This window comes from Maylandia zebra, linkage group LG9, assembly GCF_041146795.1.
Source record: "Maylandia zebra isolate NMK-2024a linkage group LG9, Mzebra_GT3a, whole genome shotgun sequence".
NCBI lineage: Eukaryota > Metazoa > Chordata > Actinopteri > Cichliformes > Cichlidae > Maylandia > Maylandia zebra.
The window spans coordinates 21,282,575-21,303,417 of record NC_135175.1 but is presented as its reverse complement, the minus strand read 5'-3'; the positions used below and the strand labels follow the sequence as shown (position 1 = coordinate 21,303,417).

General features: G+C 39.9%; 2 protein-coding genes across 3 annotated transcripts in view; one reads left to right on the top strand and one right to left on the bottom strand.

The window, feature by feature from the left end:
• Positions 1 to 4,261: 4,261 nt before the first annotated feature.
• Positions 4,262 to 5,608, bottom strand: LOC101466789 (cystatin-B). Its single transcript, XM_004546722.5, has 3 exons — positions 5,448 to 5,608; positions 5,259 to 5,360; positions 4,262 to 4,586 (listed from the first exon to the last, which is right to left on the bottom strand). The coding sequence occupies exons 1-3, from the start codon at positions 5,514 to 5,516 to the stop codon at positions 4,458 to 4,460; spliced, it is 300 nt and encodes a 99-aa protein (XP_004546779.2). The 5' UTR covers positions 5,517 to 5,608; the 3' UTR covers positions 4,262 to 4,457.
• A 13,415-nt stretch (positions 5,609 to 19,023) lies between these two features.
• si:ch211-161h7.8 (thiosulfate:glutathione sulfurtransferase) overlaps positions 19,024 to 20,843 on the top strand; it is a 2,614-nt gene continuing 794 nt past the window's right edge. Inside the window, exons 1-3 of one of the 2 annotated variants that reach the window (XM_014414168.3) lie at positions 19,024 to 19,138; positions 20,114 to 20,236; positions 20,325 to 20,487. In XM_014414168.3, the coding sequence (XP_014269654.2) occupies positions 19,132 to 19,138; positions 20,114 to 20,236; positions 20,325 to 20,487 (293 nt within the window). In that variant the 5' untranslated portion in view covers positions 19,024 to 19,131. The other variant, XM_014414167.3, reaches the window with a different exon arrangement.

Sequence of the window (20,843 nt, the reverse complement as noted above, 5' to 3'; positions counted from 1 at the left end):
AAACTTGTACTTGTTGAACGCTGAAGATCTTCAGTAAGATGTTCATCTGTTCAACAGGTCATCTGGAGCTCGCAAGTAACTCAGTCCATAAATACTTTATTTTCTTTCGTTAATAATTCCTAACATGCATAATATCACAGTTTTAATTACCTTGATGACATAGTTGACTCCTTGCAACACCTGACTCTTGTACTGAACAGCGTTAAAAACTGCATATGCTTCATTTCTTTTTTCCTCTACTTGACACTTAACCTGTGTATGGACAAAATAAATGCAAAACATGACGTAAAATGCAGAGCAATGACTTGATGTGTCTGAGTGTTATGTGAGTCTGAATGTTACTCACATAACACTCAGCTCACCTCATCACAGATTTTCTGAATTTCCTCATCAGCGGCCCTCGTCTCCATGAATCCTGCGCATACCATTTCAGCCATTCTGAAAGTCAGCTGAAATAAATAGAGGTGTCAATTTTCTGGTTTTGTGTGACTCAAACATACTGGTGCCTCTCCGAGTACATGTACTGGATAAGTGACCTGGAAACTTACTGGAAGGTGGCTCTAACACATGATAGGTGGAGCAACATGTGTAACCACAGACCCTAAATGTTTGCTTACGCTGTCTTCTCCAAATATCTACTTGTGTAATTGCGTCTTAAATTTTAAATGTCTTTAAAACAGATAAAACCTAAGCTTTTATATGAACTTTTCTTTAGATGACTAAAAAGGGCGATAACTAAGAGGTGTTTCTTGCAGTCCTGTCAGTCTGTAGTCTGATATAAATGTCTTACAAAACTCCATTATGTGGCACAGCTGTGTCTGTCAAAAAGTATCTTAAATAAACAAAATGAGCTTTGCAAATTCTTTAAGCTGACTGTTCGAGAGATAAGCTATCAAACTTGACTCAGATCAATATGCCAGGTCTGCAGGTTTTTTTTAACTGAAGGGGTGATTGCAGAGACTTGCAGTTTTGCAAAGAACTCCAAAAACAAGTAAAGAGATTGATAAAAAGAATAATGATAATTTGTCAAATCCTGTCTGCCACCAAAGAATCTTCTTCTTCTTCCTTCATTTTTAATGGCAGCTTGCATCCAAAGATGTTGCACTGCTGCCATCTCCTGGGTTTTACTGTTACATCGCTTCCAAAACCTTAGATCCTCTTGATGAGTCCAGTATTTCTCAAAAAACGAAAAACCACTCCTTTTCCTTCATCATGACTTAACCACTCAACTACCTTTCAAACTTTTCTGCTCTGTAGTACCACCCATTTCTACCCTCAACACTCTGCTTTGACTGGCATACTTCCTGCAAATAATAAGTACATGTTCAACTGTTTCCACCAGTTACATAAACCAGTCGAATGTTTCCTCATTCTAAGGAGAGTGCCATTCGGAAAACAATGACCTGTTCGTATTCCCCTTATTAATATCTCCTCCTGCCTATTTATTCCTCTACTTCTCTTAACTTCTATTGCGTGTTGTACCCTATATAAATCTCTCCCTTTTACTTTGCTATGACCAAGTCAGTTTCCATAAATTCTTACTTTCTTTCCAGACTATACTTTTGATATCTGCACATCGACATCTACTTTTTTAACAGCTTCTTTAGCCAACCTATCTGCTCTTTCATTACCCACAATACCTATATGTATACCTATACCTATAGTTTTATTTATACAGCGCCAAATCACAACAACAGTCGCCTCAAGGCACTTTATATTATAAGGTAGACCCTACAATAATACATTCAGACAAAAACAAATAAATAACCATTCCACCTATTCTAAAGCCAACAGTATGGCATATAACCCTACTGCATATATACTCAGAAGATTTGATGGTCTTTTTGCAATTTGATGCGGCGTAGGTCTGCTCCAAGCATACTACATTTAACTGATGTGGATAGGGCCTGTGCCACAGGGCAACTTCAAGCTGATGTTCCACAAAACCAATATGCAAAATTATTCTGAGTGAGCCTTAATACCATCTCCAGACTGAGTTCTATGTCAGAGACAAGCAGAGAAGTTGGTGTCCTAAGAAGACGGCACCACAAGCAGACCGTTACCGTACTGTCACTGTCAGCACTTAGAAACCGTAAGCAGTCTGCTACAGATTTGCAAAGTTTTGGTTGATGCCACTCTACCCAGACAATCTGCAATGATATTAGCAACACATGCACCGAACATGAACATGCTGAGAGATAATATGTTTTGCAGTGAATCCAGGTTCTGCCTATGGCAGCTGGGTCGTGGGATTAAAGACCAACAATTTCTACTTGTCACATTTCAACTCTGAGGAATGTAACTTCTGGTTGTGAAACAGAGACTCAACAGCAGTGCTCACATGTTTCAAAGAATAGTTTGGACATTTCTCAAAGAACGTTAAGACCTGAAGACGTTTTTTCTCTTTTTTAGAATGTTTGGAATCTGAGGACAGAGACGGACCTGCAGACGGTCTCAGGATCAGTGGAGGCTCTCTTTGCACTTTGCTGTTTCTTTGTCTCTTTAACTTGTGACTATTTTCTTTTGTGTAGCTTTTACCTAGCATTTGGGGGAACATCCATTTGCTTTGTCTTCGCTGTTGTTTTTTCAGACACCTTGACTCTTTGCAAATAGTTCACAACAAAAATATATGTCGTTATGAACAAGAGAACTGAATTAACTTTATTATTGAAATCACAACGAGTCTGTTGTCAATGAATACACAATAAAAATACACTCTGATATGTCCAACGTTTCAGTGAGATCCAGTACTGTGACATCCTGCTGTGATTATTTTATTGCAGTGCCGCTTCTTTTGTCATATTTGTGCTTCTTTTAACAAGAAATCTTGCTGACTGTTCATGACTTAATGTAAATGTATAAAGTGTGAATAATCAGTGTTTTTTAATGTAAAATCCATCTGCACCTAGAGCTTTGTAATTAAACACCCTCTACACTTTTTTGCCAACAGCCCTCTGATTTCTTGCAAGAAATCCAACCAATGTGGCAAACAGTGCCACAAAGCATGTGCAAACCTTCTTTTGTATTTTCTAGTAGAGGAACAGTGTGATTTTAATGTTTTCCACAAGAAAATCAATCTAAAGCGTGTCATTTCAATCTGATGCATATTTACAATATGTTTGTAGACACAGACTGCATAGACTATGGTGAAATATCTGCAACTTGAGTCATCAATGGGATCACATTGCGTGTGATTAACAAAGATGAATGTCAGTCACAAGATAAAAACAATCATAGGCTGACTAATGCCAAAGTCTGCCAACAAAATACTGCTGACAACCCACTGACCACCTTTTTTTTTCCAAGTCAGAGTTGGGAAGTGTGATTTGAGGTTTGCCCGACAGTCTCGACATGTTCAAATACAGCATGTGACTTATTGTCATTTAAGATTGCTTAAATCATATTTTCCCTGTACACTGTTGTGTGTTATGTACAGTTCATTTGTGAACTTTGGACCACTGAAAACTTGAATAACTGGAAATCTTAAAGCGAAAGTTTTTCTTTACCTATGCTATGGAATAGCATGTCATGGTAGCATGGGTCGTCTTACATTTCAAATGTACGATGTTGGCTACCACACGTTGCCAGCACAGTTTCACCTTGATCATGAATCCTCAAACCTACAGAGCTCCATTGGAGGTTGAAACACCAGTCTTAGAAGATCATTTCAAATAATTTGGGGTTTTAACAATGTTTTTGGAAAGCACTGTCAAGATCCACTTAATGTATAACAAATGACTGATAGTATTTATGAACTTAAACCATTCAGTGACCCTTGAGCCTTCTAGATGTTTAGACTATTGCACAAGGATCACTCCCATCAGGACAGAAATGTTTCAGCGCTGGAGAAAATTGAGCAACTTTCTATTGATTAGTGTAAAAGAACAAAACGTATCCTAAGAGTAGAAAAAGTTGATTAAAATCAATGAGACCCCTGCCTCATATCAGACTCAACTGTGTATTATGTCTCTTTCATGTAAGCATTCAAAAAGGAGGGCAAGCTAGATGAAAGAACTCTCCAAAAGATGTCATTTTAAACAAAATTGTGTTCAGAGTTCAGTCTGACATGATTATTGCTACAAAAATGTTTTTGCGGGTCTGAACACAAACATTGTGTGCTAAAATCCATCAATCACTTGTGCAAGACATGTATATAGCTGCCACATTTACTAAATATACTGCAAATGTGTCTTATGTTAGGAAAGAGAAATGAGTTTGCTTTCAGATAATATGCAGGCATTTCACAAATCAGACACCACAATAGAAGAAAAATCTGCTTAATTTATTTATGCACCTTGTATAAAAGTGTTCCACTTTACCTTACATCTACCATCTACAGTATATTGTTACATATAAGCAAAGGAAACTGCACATGTTTGTCAAGAGGCAGGTTATTAATGGACTACTACAAGACTACAGCCTGAAGGCACTGATGCTTTGGCTGGTTCGTTCTCCCATTAGAAGTACTCAATACTGTCATCGTGACTCTTGGGGTGTTGCACACTGGACAGCTCGAGCTCTCCTCCATAACACGGGAGTTTCTTGTAAACACGGAGGTGAACGCATTCGTCTCCGCCCACATGGACCTGCAAGGAAGTACAAGAAAAAGTTAGAAGAGATACTTAATGTGCACATAGAAGTACTCGTGATAACATAAGCCACGCTGACCACACAACATGCTAACATGTAGGGAAGGAGGCGTTCATGTCTTCATTACAGAGTGGACTATGGCTCGAGTGATCAAAAACACGGATGAGTCATTTTAGACTAAGAAAATAAAGTAAATCTCTGCTTGTGAGACTTTATTGAAGCCCTGAGGGAGTGTTGTGCAAATGTGTTCCAAGCCATCATACACAAGTACTGGAAGCACTGGAATGGCTTGTTTTGCCCATTAACACCAGGAGTGTGAAGCACACATGTACTTTAATCTTCCTTTGCATATTTTTTCTCAAAATTTAAATACATTTAACCAAAACTTGGCTGGAAACTTAGATTAAAAGCATCAGCCGTGATGAATGACACTTAAGACTAGAAAATCAACAGTTTAAGGTTTGCATGAAATTCTATATATATGACCACATAACTACATAAGCCTAGAGATGGTAAAGAAAGAAAATCACTGATAATCGCGTTAGTTTTCACTTTATGGATCAGATTATCTACAGTTAATACTCTTATTGATGATATTTTATTATATGCAAGACCTCGGAGCTTTGCAGTGTTTCCACTGAGCTCACTGCTTGCATTACGAACATTACCTTAATGAAGTAGTTGGTCCCAGCAACGACCTGTGTTTTGTAGTTCTTTGCAGTGAAAACCTCGAAGTTTCTCCCGGTTTTCTGCTCTGCGTGAGGCTTCATCTGAATAACAATGACAGCAACATCAATAAGAAGCACAGGCCCCGTGTGCACAAAATGTTAAGTGTAAAATCTCTCTTTTCTACTCACTGCATCACAGATCTTCTGAACTTCTTCATCGGCCTGCTTCACATCGGTAAGCCCTCCGCACATCGGCATTTTGACAAGTTTTTGGTAGTGAAAAACGACGAAATAGTGAATAAACGCATGTAGAGCCTTTTTTTATAGGTCGTTCGGTGAGTCAGCGAGTCATATGACGCCGCATTTTGGACCGTACCATCGGCATAGGGGGAGAAGGGGGTGGTATTTGCAAACGATCGCGTAAAAAACCAAGAAAAAAAGCTCACATAATCAGATATCCTAAGACAAGAAAACAATGAGTAGCTTTTCACATTTTTATACATTGATTTTGTGTTTATAGGATAAATCTTCTAAATGTTTGTACACGTATTTTTAGTCCGTACGCCTTTTACTGCATGTGTCGGTTAGTGCGAGCGTATGACAGCTGACTGTCAAGTCTGCCGGGAAGTGAAAATACAGGGTGTGATCTGTGATGTTTGGAGAGGATTACGCATGAATCACGGCCTAAAAGCTGCTTTCAGTTCTTCCTTTCCGGTTATCGTACTTCGGATATCTGAACCTCAGCAAACCACAGTTCCCCAAAGTACTGAGTGGGTACTGCTCTCTGTGGTTCAGAAATTATTATTGCTATTATTTGTTGTTTAAGGCTGAATTAGAATTAGATTTTACCCAGCTCATTGGTTTCTTAACCAGGGGAAATCTAATTATTACTTGTTTAAAGTTAATCTTTAAACCTTGAAATGTTAGATGAAAAAATAAAAACCAAAAAGGAGACTTGAATGACTGCAAACGGCAGCAAAAAAGTAAAACACGCAGATGAAAAACCAGCCACAAAGTGACACAAGCTAAAGAAAAAAAAATAAAACACAGACAGACAGCTGAAAATGACTTGAAAGGCTGCAATAAGGGCACTACATAGACAGACATAATCAAGGAGCGACAAATAACACAGAAAAGTCAAACTAGTGCACACATAGACCAAACAACCAAACATATGACATGTCTGGATTTTTAGTAGTTATGTGTCTCTTATAGTTTGGGTTTCTTGTATGTAGAAAAGACAGGAAGAGCCTGAAAGAACAGGATTACTCGGAAACCTCAAGCTGTGGTGCTAACAGTCCACGCCTCTGCATGTGATGTGGTTACCATGGCCAGCAGGTCAGACAGCATTGCTGGAGAAGCTTTGCCTGGTATTTGAACTGAATGAGTCCAATGAGTAAAAGGGGCAGCAGTGGATTTCTGGAATGAGTGCAACTCAACTCTAGGTCAGGTGACTGTGCAGGCCAGGCCATCTGGCCCACCATCTCATCACTCTCCTTCTTGGTCAAATAGCCCTTACACATCCTGGTTTTGGGGGTCATTGTCCTGCTGAAAAATAAATGATTGCCCAACTAAATACAAACTGGATGGGATGGCATGTTGCTGCAGGATGCTGTAGTAGCCATGCAAAGCACAGATTTCCACTGGTCTAATTTCCTTGTGTTTCTTGGCCCAACCAAATCTCTGCTGCTTATCGTTTTTCCTTAGTAGTGGTTTCCCAGCAGCTATCAGACCATAAAGACCTGATTCGCACCGTCTTCCCTGAACAGTTGATGTCAAGATGTGTCTGCTACAGGAACTTTGTGTGACATTTATCTGAGCTCTGATCTGAGGTGTTGTTAACTTGGGATTTCTGAGGCTAGTGACTCAGATGAATTTATCTTCATTATTTATCAAGCATTTTTTCAGAATTTGTCTTCAGCAGCAGAGGTGGGGCGGTCCTCATGTCAGCCAGTTTTGTTGTAGCGCTTAATGGTTTTTGCGACTGCACTTGGCGACACATGCAAGTTTTTTTTACGTTTTCCAGACTGGCTGACCTGTAGTTCTCAAAATAATAATGGACTGTGGTTTCCTTAGCTGATTAGGTCCTGCCATAATATGAATTCTGACAGCTGTCAGCTGTGTACCAACCTGACTTCTGCACAACACAACTGATGGTTTCAACCCCATTTAGAAGGCAAGAAATTCCACAAATGAAAACCATTTCAGGTGACTAAATCATGAAGCTCTTTGAGAGAAGGGCAAGGGTTTGCAGCGCTGTCAACAAAGCAAAGGGCTGCTACTTTGAGGAAGACATCCTGTTGCCTACATCAGCCGTAAGCTGCTACCAAGGGAGAGCCTCTACGCAACGGTGAAGAAGGAAGCCTTGGCCATTAAATGGCACTTGTCTCATTCAAATATTATTTGCAGGGAAGAGAATTCAACCTTCAAACTGACCAGAAAACCCTGACCCAAAACCCTGCTGTGGCTACAGAGAATGAAGGACAGTGATGAGAGAATCATCAGATGGTATCTTGCTTTGCAGCCATACCAGTTTAAGGTTCATTACATCCCTGGTAGAGACAACGCCCCTGCTGATAACCTCTATTGCTGCCTGAGGAAAGACCAAGAAGTGGGTGTGTGTCTGACTACATCATAAACTTCATTGAGAGAAGGCCAAGGGTTTGCAGTGCAGCAAACAGAGAGTATGAATGTCAGTATGTATCTACAATGTAGAAAGTATTAAAAAAAAAAAAAAAACATTGTATGAGAAGGTTTGTCAAACTTTTGACTGATAGTGTATATGTGGACTTTTAATGAGGTAACATTTTTTACTGGTTTGTGGGCTGGTTATTGAGCAACATGAAAGACATATGCATATTTTTGAACCTACATTAACAGCCCATTACAAACCAATGTCTGTAGTAAGTGGTGGTGCAATTACACAAGCTAATGTAACATGGGGATAAAACTGGCTTATTGAAACATGTCTGCTGCTTCGACATTAAGGAAACTTTTGGATGTTTACTTCTCTGTGGATTTTGTTTTTCTTCTTCTTCTTCTTCTTCCATAAAGTATTTTTTTTATTACCATTAGTGTTGCTGCTCTGTTGGAAGTATATGTTTTCTCTGGAAGCTGTGTCAGCATTAACATTACCAGCATGTGACCTCAGATAATACAAAGTTTAGGATAGTAATGACCTGACCATCCTTTCATTTTGTGAGACAAACTGCATGCAAAGCTTCGGTTTATGGATACGCGTTTTGGAAACTACTGAACTTCTCTTCGGTAGATGGAGTCCTGGGGGTGTGTCACTCCTACAATACTGACTTCCCTAGACTCTGAGACATGCAGCTCATCCAGCTAAAGGACCTTTTAGCCCAGATTCTTACATGTTCCCCAACTTTGCGTTAAAGCAGAGCAGAAACTTGTGTAGCAGGTTTCAGTGGACTCATCTCACATCTGAGGATCCACTGAAAAGACCACAGTGAGATTGTTGAACACTCCAAACACAGATGCCCATGACAGATATATAGTGCCAGTGGTTGACCAGTAATAATGTTTTAACTAGGGATGTTAACGTTAACGCGGATGAATTTGTCATCACGATTAACGCGATTAACATTTTTAACGCAATTAACCAATCTGGAACGTAGAATGACTCAAAATCATGTCTCAACACCGTTTGTCCAAAGTTTGTTTATTCTGTGCTCCAGATGGGTTAAATGCAATAAAAATGTTAATCGCGTTAATCGTGATGACGGATTAATCCACGTTAATGTTGACAGCCCTAGTTTCAAAGCAAAAATGAGTTAATGACAATAAGAGTCCTGCTAGTGACAGCTTAGAGTCAGTTTATATTTGTGTATTTTTTGACTTGGTTTCTCTAATGTTTCTAATGCAAAGAACATTGCATTTTGTTGCTATATCGATATTGTAGTTGGTCCTAACATGAGAAGTTCCGAGTGGGTTTTGCTCTGATTTAGGTGCTGTATTGTGAGTATTAATTAATTTATGTATTTCATTGACACTGACAGTTAAAGAACATTTTAAGAAAAATCTTTAATTATAAATGATGCCATATGGACAAAACATAATTAACATCTTGCAATGATGTGTATGTCTGTGGATGTTTCTCGAAGCTTTTGAAGACTGGTTTGCTTTGACTGATCTACAAAGGATTTCAGTATTTGGTGAGTTTAATTCAGAATCCTTCATTTTCATTGATCTCCCTTTCATTTATTTGTTGACATTTTGATGCGCTGCCTTGAATATTACTGGTATATGATATGAAGTTTTACTAATTAAAAAAAAATTAATTCATACTTACCCGTAATTTCTGTGTCTGAAGAGACATGTATATTAGTTGTGTCACACAAACATGTATAGAATCACTTTATTTCTTTCATGCTTCATCATTAGGTTGGATGTCTGTTTATATTCAGAGATAAGAAAGAAATGTGCTGACTGTTTTCCCTTTCTTGAGTGAAAATGCAATGGCTTTAAGACTAATGCATAATTTTGATATTTTACAGATCTAATATTTCCCCAGTGAAAAGCAATTATCGGTCTTCATTTCACTCTGAGTGTCACTGTATCCAAACTGCATTTACTGTAGCTGCCACATTATCTGTGTGTCTGACAGAGATGGACAAAAACGGAAAATTTCAAAAGCACCAAATAAAATTCAAAACAGCTTTATTGAAAGCTCTAACTAAAATACAAAGATAAGCAGGTCCAGAAGAGAGAAGCAAATGTTGGGATTTATTTTTAAGAAAATAAAGGCTAATATCTTATAATTAGCATCACATATTTCTGTTTTATACTTTATTGCACGCCCTTCTCTAAGGAATTTGAGGGGAAGGGTCTGTCTCACTGGTGAAGGCATCACTAGTCGGAAATTTCTGGGGTTTGGGGAGCTCTGTTTCTGCTTATCTCTTTATACAGGTCTGGTGATGGGTGAAGTGGCGTCTCTAAATAAGGAGATGTCCAGAAAGTTGCAGAAAAAGACACGTGAGCCGACATCAGACCTAAGGCCTAAACTATCACACATATTAAAAAGTGTTTCCTGCCTGGGCGCGGGAGCCTTTTGCCTCTGAGCCAGAGAGAGGAAGCCCATGGCGCCACGGAAAACAAATTTGAAATTCTAACCGTTTTGATAATCAATTGTGAAAACTTATAATTGGAGCACATTTGTCTTCTCGCTCATAAAAAAAAAAAACCTACACAAACTAAAAACACACATGAAACGAGGTACGAGGGCCAGCGGGTGTGTCACTCCTACCATACCGCCCTAGACTCTGAGACATGCAGCTCATCCAGCCAAAAGACCTTTTGGTCCAGATTCTTACATGTTCCTCAGCTTTGCTTTAATGCAGAGCAGAAATGTGTGAAGCAAGTACTTTTCTATGAGACAGTTTAGTAATTTTAATATCATAAATTCACTGTTGCACCTTATCTTGCTTGAGTTCGAGCAATGTGTTTTCCTGTGCTGTTATGTTACAGTAAAAACACGTGTGTTACATGCTTACTGTGTTAAATGTAAGTTCAGTTTTGTAACTGTGCAATCCTGAGAAAATGCAGATATTGGTCAAAGAAGTATCTTTTTGTTTATTGCCTTAATGTTTTTAAAGTGTTTAGAAGAAAAAAAAGATATGGGTTTTTTTTAGATATGTTTAGTTAAACGATAAGAATGTGGAAAATCCATTTATCATTGGCAGATGTCAGCCTGCAGACCAACAAAAATTTCTAAGTGTAATTTGAGATTACCAAGACACATACATATCTTGCAAACATGTTAAAAAGCAGTTTAACAGACTTCCCAGGTTTATCTTGTATACAGTAGGCTACAATCACATTGGACTCAGTGGTGTGTCCATAGGGGGCATGGTGTGCCCCCGCACCCAATACACACACACACACACGCACACACACACACACACACACACACACACACACACACACACACACACACCAAGTACCTTTAGATGATCGCATGAATAGGACCAGAAAGAGTGTAACTTGATACACCCTTACTTTAACATACATACTTTAACGTACATGTACATAATATAAATATTTGTATGCTTTGCGACTTTCTGCTTCTATACTGCTATATTTTTGAATGCAAATATCATATTTTTTTTACTCCATAATGTTGATTTTACAGAATAATTATTTTGCACTTAAATTGCATTATTATAGATCATGCAACCGATCAGTATAAAAATAATTAAAATCAGCAGCAGCTGCAATGAAAACATGAATACGTTTTTTATTATTTTGAAACGGTCAGCTCTATATAGATACTTTGAATATACTTGTGCATCATTAAGCTACACTGGAATACAATTTGTGCTTGACTAAAAAGTTTTTTGGGTTTTTTTTAAATATGTTTTCCACTTTGCAAAATAGTTGTTTCATGTTTAAAGGCTTGTGCACTCCCACCTTTTGTGTAATAAATCTGTAAAACACAGGGCAGAAGATGAGCAGATTTTCTGCGGGCCCTCTTGTTCTTGTCCTCCTCTGGTACCCTCTTTTTAAAAAAACGTGGAAACCCTCCTTCTCAGACTATCCCACATGCAGCAGCAAGAAAATCTTTCCCTGGTGTGGCGATAAACACAAACTCAGCAGTTACAGATTGTTTAAAAGTAATTAAACTAACAGTATTTAAGTTGTTGAAACTAAACAGGATCTCTAGGTCAGGGCTTTGTAGGTGTTTGCTGGAGTAATTGGAGGATGGAGATGTTGAGAGAAAGTGATATTGTGACGAGCAGTGAGGATAAACAGATAAACAAACCCTGTCATATTAATTTTCCTACAGTCACAGGAATTGTGTAATATTATAACATTCTGCCACCTGGGGGCGCTGTGTGATCATTTGAAAAACTCAGCCTACATTTAGTGTATTATTCACATCATTTATTACATCCGCTGAACAGTATCCGTATTTGTCACATATTGTGACAATTTTAAAAAGTAATGTTGCCAATTGTCTCCCCTTCATCTTTGGGATGCATTTTTCATTTCTCCTGACTATTTGTGATGATTTAGACCCACTGAAGTACTAGCATGAAGTATGAAAACTACATCTTTGTACAGGAAGTCATTACTTTGTTACACAGCTGTTGCTTGCATTTTGTTTTTGTTTTTGTTTTTTTAAAAAGTATGTCCTCATGTGGAGGCAATAGGTTTATTTCCCAGCATAGATCAATAAAGTCAACAATGTTTAACAAAATATACAAATGTTGCCATTCACAGTGAAGCATAAAGTTTTTAAAAAGTCCAAATCTACACGAGCATAGAACTTACAGAAATAAAGAATAAACCATACACGGCAAGAATATTCTTTTGAGTTATTGTTTATTTATTGAACAGGATAAAATTATTAAGTTAAAAACTAATATAAGATCAATTCAGTTCAATTCAATTCAATTAAAGAAAATCCATAAAATTCAATTCAATATAAATAGTGCCAATTGATAAAAACAGCTGTCTTATGTTGTCAGGTAAAGACCAAACACCGTACAATATAAGAGAGAAACCCCCAACAATCAACTGATCCCCTTTGAGCAAGGGCAACAACGGGAAGGAAAAAGTCCCTTTTAGCAATAAGAAGCCTCCGGCAGACACATGGTGATTGGTTGGGGGTGAAGGGAAAGAGAAAATAATGTGGCACAGTAATGGTACATGATCACATTGGGAATTACACCAATGACAAGCCAATACAAGGGAAATATGATTGCTGTTAGTGCTGCACATACTCTTGCACAAACTTGTAAATACCAACTAAATTCTCTAATATTTAATACTTTTTTCCTCTCCTTTTTATTGTTGTTATTAATATTATTATTACTTTATTACTACCACTGCTATTTTCTGTTATTTTCTTCTCAATATAACTGCACAATCTCTATATGCTCATGTAAAGCTGAGGAGCACAAGCCAAAGAATTTCATTATGGATAAATGTGGCTACACTGTTTATCTGTACATGACAATAAAACTTGAAATTTGAAACTTGCTGTCCCTGTGACATTTTAAAACACTGGGATGCTTTTCAAGAAGCTTTTTTAAAACAGCTTTAGTGACATTACTCTGACATCACAACACAGTAGTGATTGTTACTAAAATGGGCTTCTGTATGCCAGTGCAGTTATTTGAGTTATTTCCTTAAAAAATAAGTTAAATGACTGTATTTCCTTATGCGCTGACTGTTACTGTGTAGCTGTGCAGTTATGTTGACATCCCCTAGAACTGAAACACACAAAAAACTGTTTTATTCTGAATAAATATGTGTAATGACCCTCACTCCTCTGTATTCCAGGTTTTGATGGTTACTGGTATTAGAGTAAAATTATTTAGAGTAGTGTTTGCAACTTTTCTGTGTTTCCCTTTCAGGTAATTTGAGTTTATTTGAACTTTGTTTGCTTTATATTCTGATTTATCTACAGCACAGGAACACACATCCACACACTACATACATTACTGATTAACTGATCGCATTATTAACTTTAGGGTTGTTTTTTTTAACAATTTTTACTTTTCATACAAATCATGTGTGGTCTCCATATTTTGTCCTTCCCTTTGAGCCAGAGCCATCACATATGGATGGTGGATGATACAACTAATGACACTTGCACATAATAAAGGGAAAAGGTTCTCCATGCACAGACCAATGAATTATGCCGTGCCAAAAATACACGTTCAAACCCTTCATGTCCCAGGAGTCACACGTCTATCCTCTTAAGCCCTGCAGTGAAGTGAGTGTGGCTACATACATCAGACCATCTGCAAATTGTCAGCTCTTGTCCTGCTGTCAGGTTTTCCGAGCCTGATTTAACAACTGACTTGTTTTCATGCTTTTTCCATCAGGATTTCAACCACAGCACTGACATCGTGTTATCCCAAACAAACATTGACCGAGTTCTCTGAACAGTTAAAAATAGTCTTAAATCAAAAGTAAGTGGAAAGCTTTGTAATGTTAAAAAAAATCACAAATTAACCAATAAAATAATTTTGCAAATCACAAAAATTCTTTTTTTTCCAAGAGTTTACTGTGTTGGTGTGTTGTTACTGAGCGGGAGAGTGGGACCACCAGGAATCACTGACAAAGTAAGGGAGGAGGCAAAAATCAGAGGGTGGGTGTGCTTTACATGTAAGTGTAACAAATCAACAGAAGAGAAGCATCAGAAAGATAACAGCGGGCTCACAAGTTGAAAGACTAAGGTGTAAGGAAGTAAAACAAAGCTGTCATAGACCAACCGTTAAGCACACTGGGGGGTAATTGTTCTCAGGCTTACTTGATTTGCAAGATAAACAACAACAGGATGTGCAGGTGTTCTTTCAGTAGCAAGGTCATGTGAATGAAACAGCATCATATGTGAGAGCTGTTTCTTCAACCCCCATTGCAGTGTCTCTGCAGGAAAGTGTAACTTTCTTACAAAGCACTGAATTCTTGAGGCTCACATTCCTGATGAACTCTCACTGCTGGTGTTATTACAGATGAACTTATTATAAACTGATGGTGAGTAACTGTCATCATGGCTACAAAGAAACACTACTGCTCAGTTTTTCACATCTATTTTTGTCCCTTTGAGAGCCACGTAGCAGCTGTCATTTATTTCCATTACCCTGAAAAGAAGGCAGACATTTCTAAGCAGATGTGTTAAATAAAGACATGATCAGAATACTTTACATATACTATACATAATACTATACAGCCATACTCCTGTGCGCTGTGTACATCCCTCCCTCCTCCAATGTCAACAACAGGAATGAGGCACTGAATGAACTGTACCAGCACATCAGTGAGCAGCAGACAGCCCATCCTGATGCTTTTCTCATCCTGGCTGGGGATTTCAATCATGCAGACTTAAAGTGCGTGTTTCCAAAAATACAACAACACATAGACTTTCCAACAAGGGGAAATAACACACTGGACTTTGTTTACACCACCCAGAGAGGAGCTTACAAAGCTTTTCCCCTCCCCTACCTCGGCGCCTCAGACCATATCACTGTCATGCTAATGCCTGCTTACAGACCGCTCGTTAAAGTGACCAAACCGGTTCGTAAGCGGATACAAGTGTGGCCAGAGGGGTCTTCAGAGGCTCTACAGGACTGCTTTAATACTACAGACTGGAACATGTTTAAGCAGGCTGCCACCTATAACAACACCACTGACCTCCAGGAGTACGCAGAGACTGTTACTGCCTACATCAACAAGTGTATTGAGGATGTAACAGTCACGAAAACCATAACTGTCCGGGCCAATCAAAAACCATGGATGACAGGAGAGGTCTACAGGCTGCTGAAAGCTCGGAATGTTGCCTTCAGAGATGGAGATGAGGCAAGCCTGAGGACAGCTAGGGCCAACCTTTCCCGTGGCATCAGAGAGGCTAAGAGACAGTACTCCAGGAAAATATCTCATCACTTCAAAGACAGCAGAGACTCACGGAGCCTGTGGCGGGGCATTCAGACCATCACAGATTACAAGCCCCCACCACAGACCTGCGATAGCACTATCCCCCTGCTGAACGAGCTGAACACTTTCTTTGCTCGCTTTGAAGTCCAAAACAGCACCACTGCACAGAAGACCCCACCCCCTCCTGGTGACCAGGTGATGACTCTGTCACCGGACAGCGTGAGGAGATCCCTCAGCAGGATCAATGCACGTAAAGCTCCGGGTCCTGACAACATTCCTGGTCGTGTACTGAGAGACTGTGCAGTGGAACTCACTGATGTCTTCACAGACATCTTCAACATATCACTCATCCAGGCTGTCGTCCCCACATGTTTTAAAGCCACCACAATCATTCCGGTTCCAAAAAAGTCATCTCCCTCCTGCTTTAATGACTACCGTCCTGTTGCACTTACTCCCATCCTGATGAAGTGCTTCGAACGACTAGTCATGCAACACATCAAGACTGTCCTGCCCCCCTCCCTGGATCCCTTCCAGTTTGCGTATCGGCCCAACCGCTCAACCGATGATGCCATCTCCACTGCACTCCACTCGGCACTCACACACCTGGACAAAAAAGACTCATATGTTCGAATGCTGTTCATAGATTTCAGTTCAGCATTCAACACTATAATCCCCCAACAGCTCATTCAAAAACTGGTCCAGCTGGGGCTCAACACCTCACTGTGCAACTGGCTGTTGGATTTCCTCACCGGAAGACCTCAAGCAGTACGGGTTGGCAGTAATACATCCAGCACCATCATTTTAAACACAGGGGCCCCGCAGGGATGTGTGCTGAGCCCCCTCCTCTTCACTCTGCTGACCCATGACTGCACTCCATCACACAGCTCCAACCTCTTCATCAAGTTTGCGGACGACACAACGGTGGTGGGTCTCATTAGCAACAGGGATGAGACCGACTACAGAAGTGAGGTGAGACGCCTGGCCACGTGGTGTGCTGACAACAATCTCTCTCTGAATGTGGAGAAGACGAAGGAGATTGTTGTGGACTTCAGGAGAATGCACACCCAACATGCTCCTCTGACCATTGACGGAGCGTCTGTGGAGAGAGTGAGCAGCACCAAGTTCTTGGGTGTGCACATCACAGAGGATCTCTCCTGGACGTACAACACCACAGCACTGGCCAAGAAATCACAGCAGCGTCTCTTCTTTCTCCGCAAACTAAGAAGAGCAGGAGCACCAGCCCCCATCATGTACACTTTCTACAGAGGCACCATCGAGAGCATCCTGTCGAGCTGCATCACTGTGTGGTTTGGAGCCTGCAATGCGTCCTGTCATAGAACCCTCCAACGCATAGTGAGAGCTGCAGAGAGGATCATTGGTGTCTCTCTCCCCTCCCTCCAGGACATTTACAGCACCCGTCTCACTAAAAAAGCCCTTTGCATAGCGGCTGATCCCATGCACCCAATGCAAAGCTTCTTCAAGCTGCTGCCGTCGGGGAGGAGACTGCGGAGTCTCCAGGCCAGGACCAGCAGGCTGAAGGACAGCTTCATCCATCAGGCTGTCAGGAAGCTTAACTCCCTCCCGATTCTGCCCCCTCTCCCCTCTCTCCTCCACGGTCTCACTGAACTCTGTCACACACACACAAACACACACACTCTCTGACTCACTCACTGGCCTGCACCAGTTACCAGTCACTTTGTGGAGCATCTGACTGCCATTACCTCATAAGACTTTGTTGTTACACTTTCTCTTACCGTACACTACTAAATCTCCATTTGCACTATTTGCCTATTTGCACTACTCTGCCTGGTTTACACTCAATGTCACTTACCCATTATATTGTATATTGTATAGCTTTCTTGTTATATGTAAAATTGTATTTATTAAAATTTTTACTTTTTAATTATTTTACTTGCATTTTTAATCACTTTTATATTTAAATATATTTAAATGTTCATTTGCTATTTATCTAGGGATTGAGAGTAACGCAATTTCTATTCTCTGTATGTCCTGTACATGTGGCAGAATCGACAAATAAAGTTGACTTTGACTTGACTTATTAGTTCCATTCTAAACTGTTATTGTTAGTTTTTTTAACAGACACTCATATAAAATATAATCATGAAAGTTACTAAATGTAAAGTTTCTGCATAAAAAAAACAAGTCAGACTAAGACTGTCAAAGTGTGACGTTGAATTAAAATTAAGTATTGCAAACTCACCCTCCCTATCCAACGCCAACTCCAACGCTTACCTCCCCCATGATGTGGACATCGGGTCAGCTGGAGGCGCAGCCGAAGATTGCAGCGGTCCCAGATCAGATGTCCACACTGGAACACTTTCCCATGTTGCTTGTCTGTGTTTATTGTGTTATGGTGTGTTGATACTTGTGCATTCCTGTATTATCCTTTTGTGTTGCACATTTCGATGTTTTTTTTCCTCGCTACCTGGCCTGACCTGTCTCCCCAATGTGATGTTTGTATTGTATGTACGGTCGGCAACGTCTGTCATCTCGGTTGTGGGCAAAAGACCTGCAACTGACAAATAAAGGCTATCTCAACTCTCATCATCATCACTTAAAAAAATAATGTGCACTATAGATAAGATATTACAGGTGAATACAGTCCAGGCATCATGAAGAAGAGTAATGAAGTTTGACTGTAGGAATGCTTTACTGTAGCCTTCAGTGATGCATCGTGGCTTAATGAGTCTTTTGCTGAACATGCTCCTGCATCCTGTGTGAAGGATTTCTCTAGTATTGACTGTAACCTGGACAGCATCCTCCTTTCTGAAACATCCGTCAGAAAGTCAAGCTCCACATCAACGACGTTGCTGGCCACATGAATCGGATTATTGAGCAGTGCTGTTATGCACTACCCTCAGTCTGCTGCTGCAGCACACCAATAACATAGAGGATTCGACTGGACACCACAGACTCATAAAACATCCTGAGCACCGTCCAGCAGATGTTTTAACTATTCCTTTGAAAAGATAGAAAAGTCACTCTATAAGAGACGTGGTGCTATAATAATAAAAAAAAATCTTTTTATTCAGGGTAGAATATCACCTGAAAACATTTTTTTTAACCCTTTCTTAGCTGTTGTCCAAATCTTACGCATTTCTTTCCTTTACCAGAGGACAGGCATCAATGTTTTTAACTAAGTTTAACTGTTTGTAAAGTTGTATGGAGCTAGTTAGCAAAAAGAAAACTGACAATTATTACACTGAAGTTATCAATGACTGATTGTGTATAACATATTATTATGTGGATATTTCTTCTTCTTCTTTCTTCTTATTCATTCGTTTTTACCACAGATTTGTGTGCTTCAACACAGGACGTCCATATGCTTCTATATGCGCAAGCGCAGCTCTGAGACGGAAGCAGGGCGTCCAATGACAGCAGGCCGAGAAGGAAAAAAAAACAGCGTAAAGATGAAAGAAGTGTTTAAACTTGTCAAGTGTTTAAAGTAGACATGGCAGGTATGTTCGAACAGTCAGTTAGTTTATTGTCGCAATGATATGTGTGTCTCCAGATTACTGTAGAAATGTATAAACCTTTAAAGTAAAGGGACTACAGAAAATGGCAACAAACCTGCTTGATTTCACTGCCCTCTATCGGCAGAGAATGAAAGCCCTTTTACCAGCGGTTGGTGCTATAACTGCTACATCCTGAGATCGGCGCCAAACGCACCATTATTTAAGGAGCACCCCCTCCCAAAAAGAAGGAGAAGAAGCATTAAACAGGCTGAGTGAATGTAGTCATTTGGTGATAACAATAAAGTAGCAGTATGTATTTAGGTCGTGTCAGTTCGTGCGGTCCAGTAGTGTGCATAATGCTGTCCTTCGTGCTGTCCCGGAGTTTCTGCCAAGGTGTTACGGAGGCGCACCGGAGGTGTTACTCGACCTTTGGGTCGATATGTCGGACTTTTTCAACATCGAGTCCGAAATGCGAAGAAGCATCAGACAACGGTAAAACGGTCGTTGTGTCCTGTCGAAATCCTCTTACAGGAATAAAATAATAATCTTATAAAACTAGTCCAGCATGTCACTTTGAGTCTACAGATATATTTCTTAGTAACTAATATTAATAGTTTGATCTCATAGTATTTTGTGTTAAACTGCTGGAATGCTGTTTTAAATCGTCAATTGCCCTGACTGTGTGTGTCACAGTCTGTGTTTATGGCTACCTATACTCAGCATTTTCACAGCTGAATGGACTGCAGGTGTACACAAGCAGTTTCTCTCAATATTTCAAAGAGAGGATAATACTGTAGCTTAGCTGTGGCACTTTGATTTCACCCCCACAGTGTTTACCATCAGCAGGGGTTCAAATAACACGTACTCTAATTAAATCAGGAAATGGTGGTTTCACATAATTTTCAACGAATATAAGCACTATAAGCAACAATAAATTAAAACTCTTTCTTCCTGTTTCCTTTCTTTGTTGCTTTTCAGGTTCAGTGGTGACCTACTCAGAGCTGAAGACCATGCTGGCAAACCATAACATTCAGCTCTTTGATGTGAGAAATCCTGATGAGTACCAGGCTGGACAAATTCCCCAGGCCATCAACGTCCCACGTAAGCAGGGTTCTGAAACTTGTAGGGACTTGTCTGTTTTCCTGCATTTGTAGTTAACATGTGTGTTCTTTGTTGGTATGCATGTCAGTGGACAACCTGGAGGAGTCTCTGCAACTGTCCCCTGAGCTCTTTGAGCAAAGGTTTGAAGTGAAGGCTCCCACGAAAGCTGACGACAACATTGTGTTTCACTGCAGAAGTGGCATCAGGAGCACCAGAGCACTGAGCATCGCTCATCAGCTGGGATTTAGCAAGTAAGTAGTAATACATGTGCTTGTTTCTATGCAAAACAAACCTGGAGATTAAGCACACTACTAGTGGAAATTGACTGTGGGAATGCGATGTGCGTGTTTCCAGGGTAAATTTATGGAGCGGTGATGTCTAATACTGTATGGCGTCACTGAGAGATTTACAAAGTCTGAAAACATTGGGGCATTGCCAAAAACCTGTGTTGCTAGCTCTGTAGATTATGCTGTGGAGTGTTTTCTCTTTCTCCAGAACCAGTTCTAAGGGTATAGGCTAATGGTACAGAGCGATGGTGGAGAAATGTGGCCATTTACAAGTTAAGTTGGCAAATTGGACAGGGATCAGCAACAAAATGGGCAGTTAG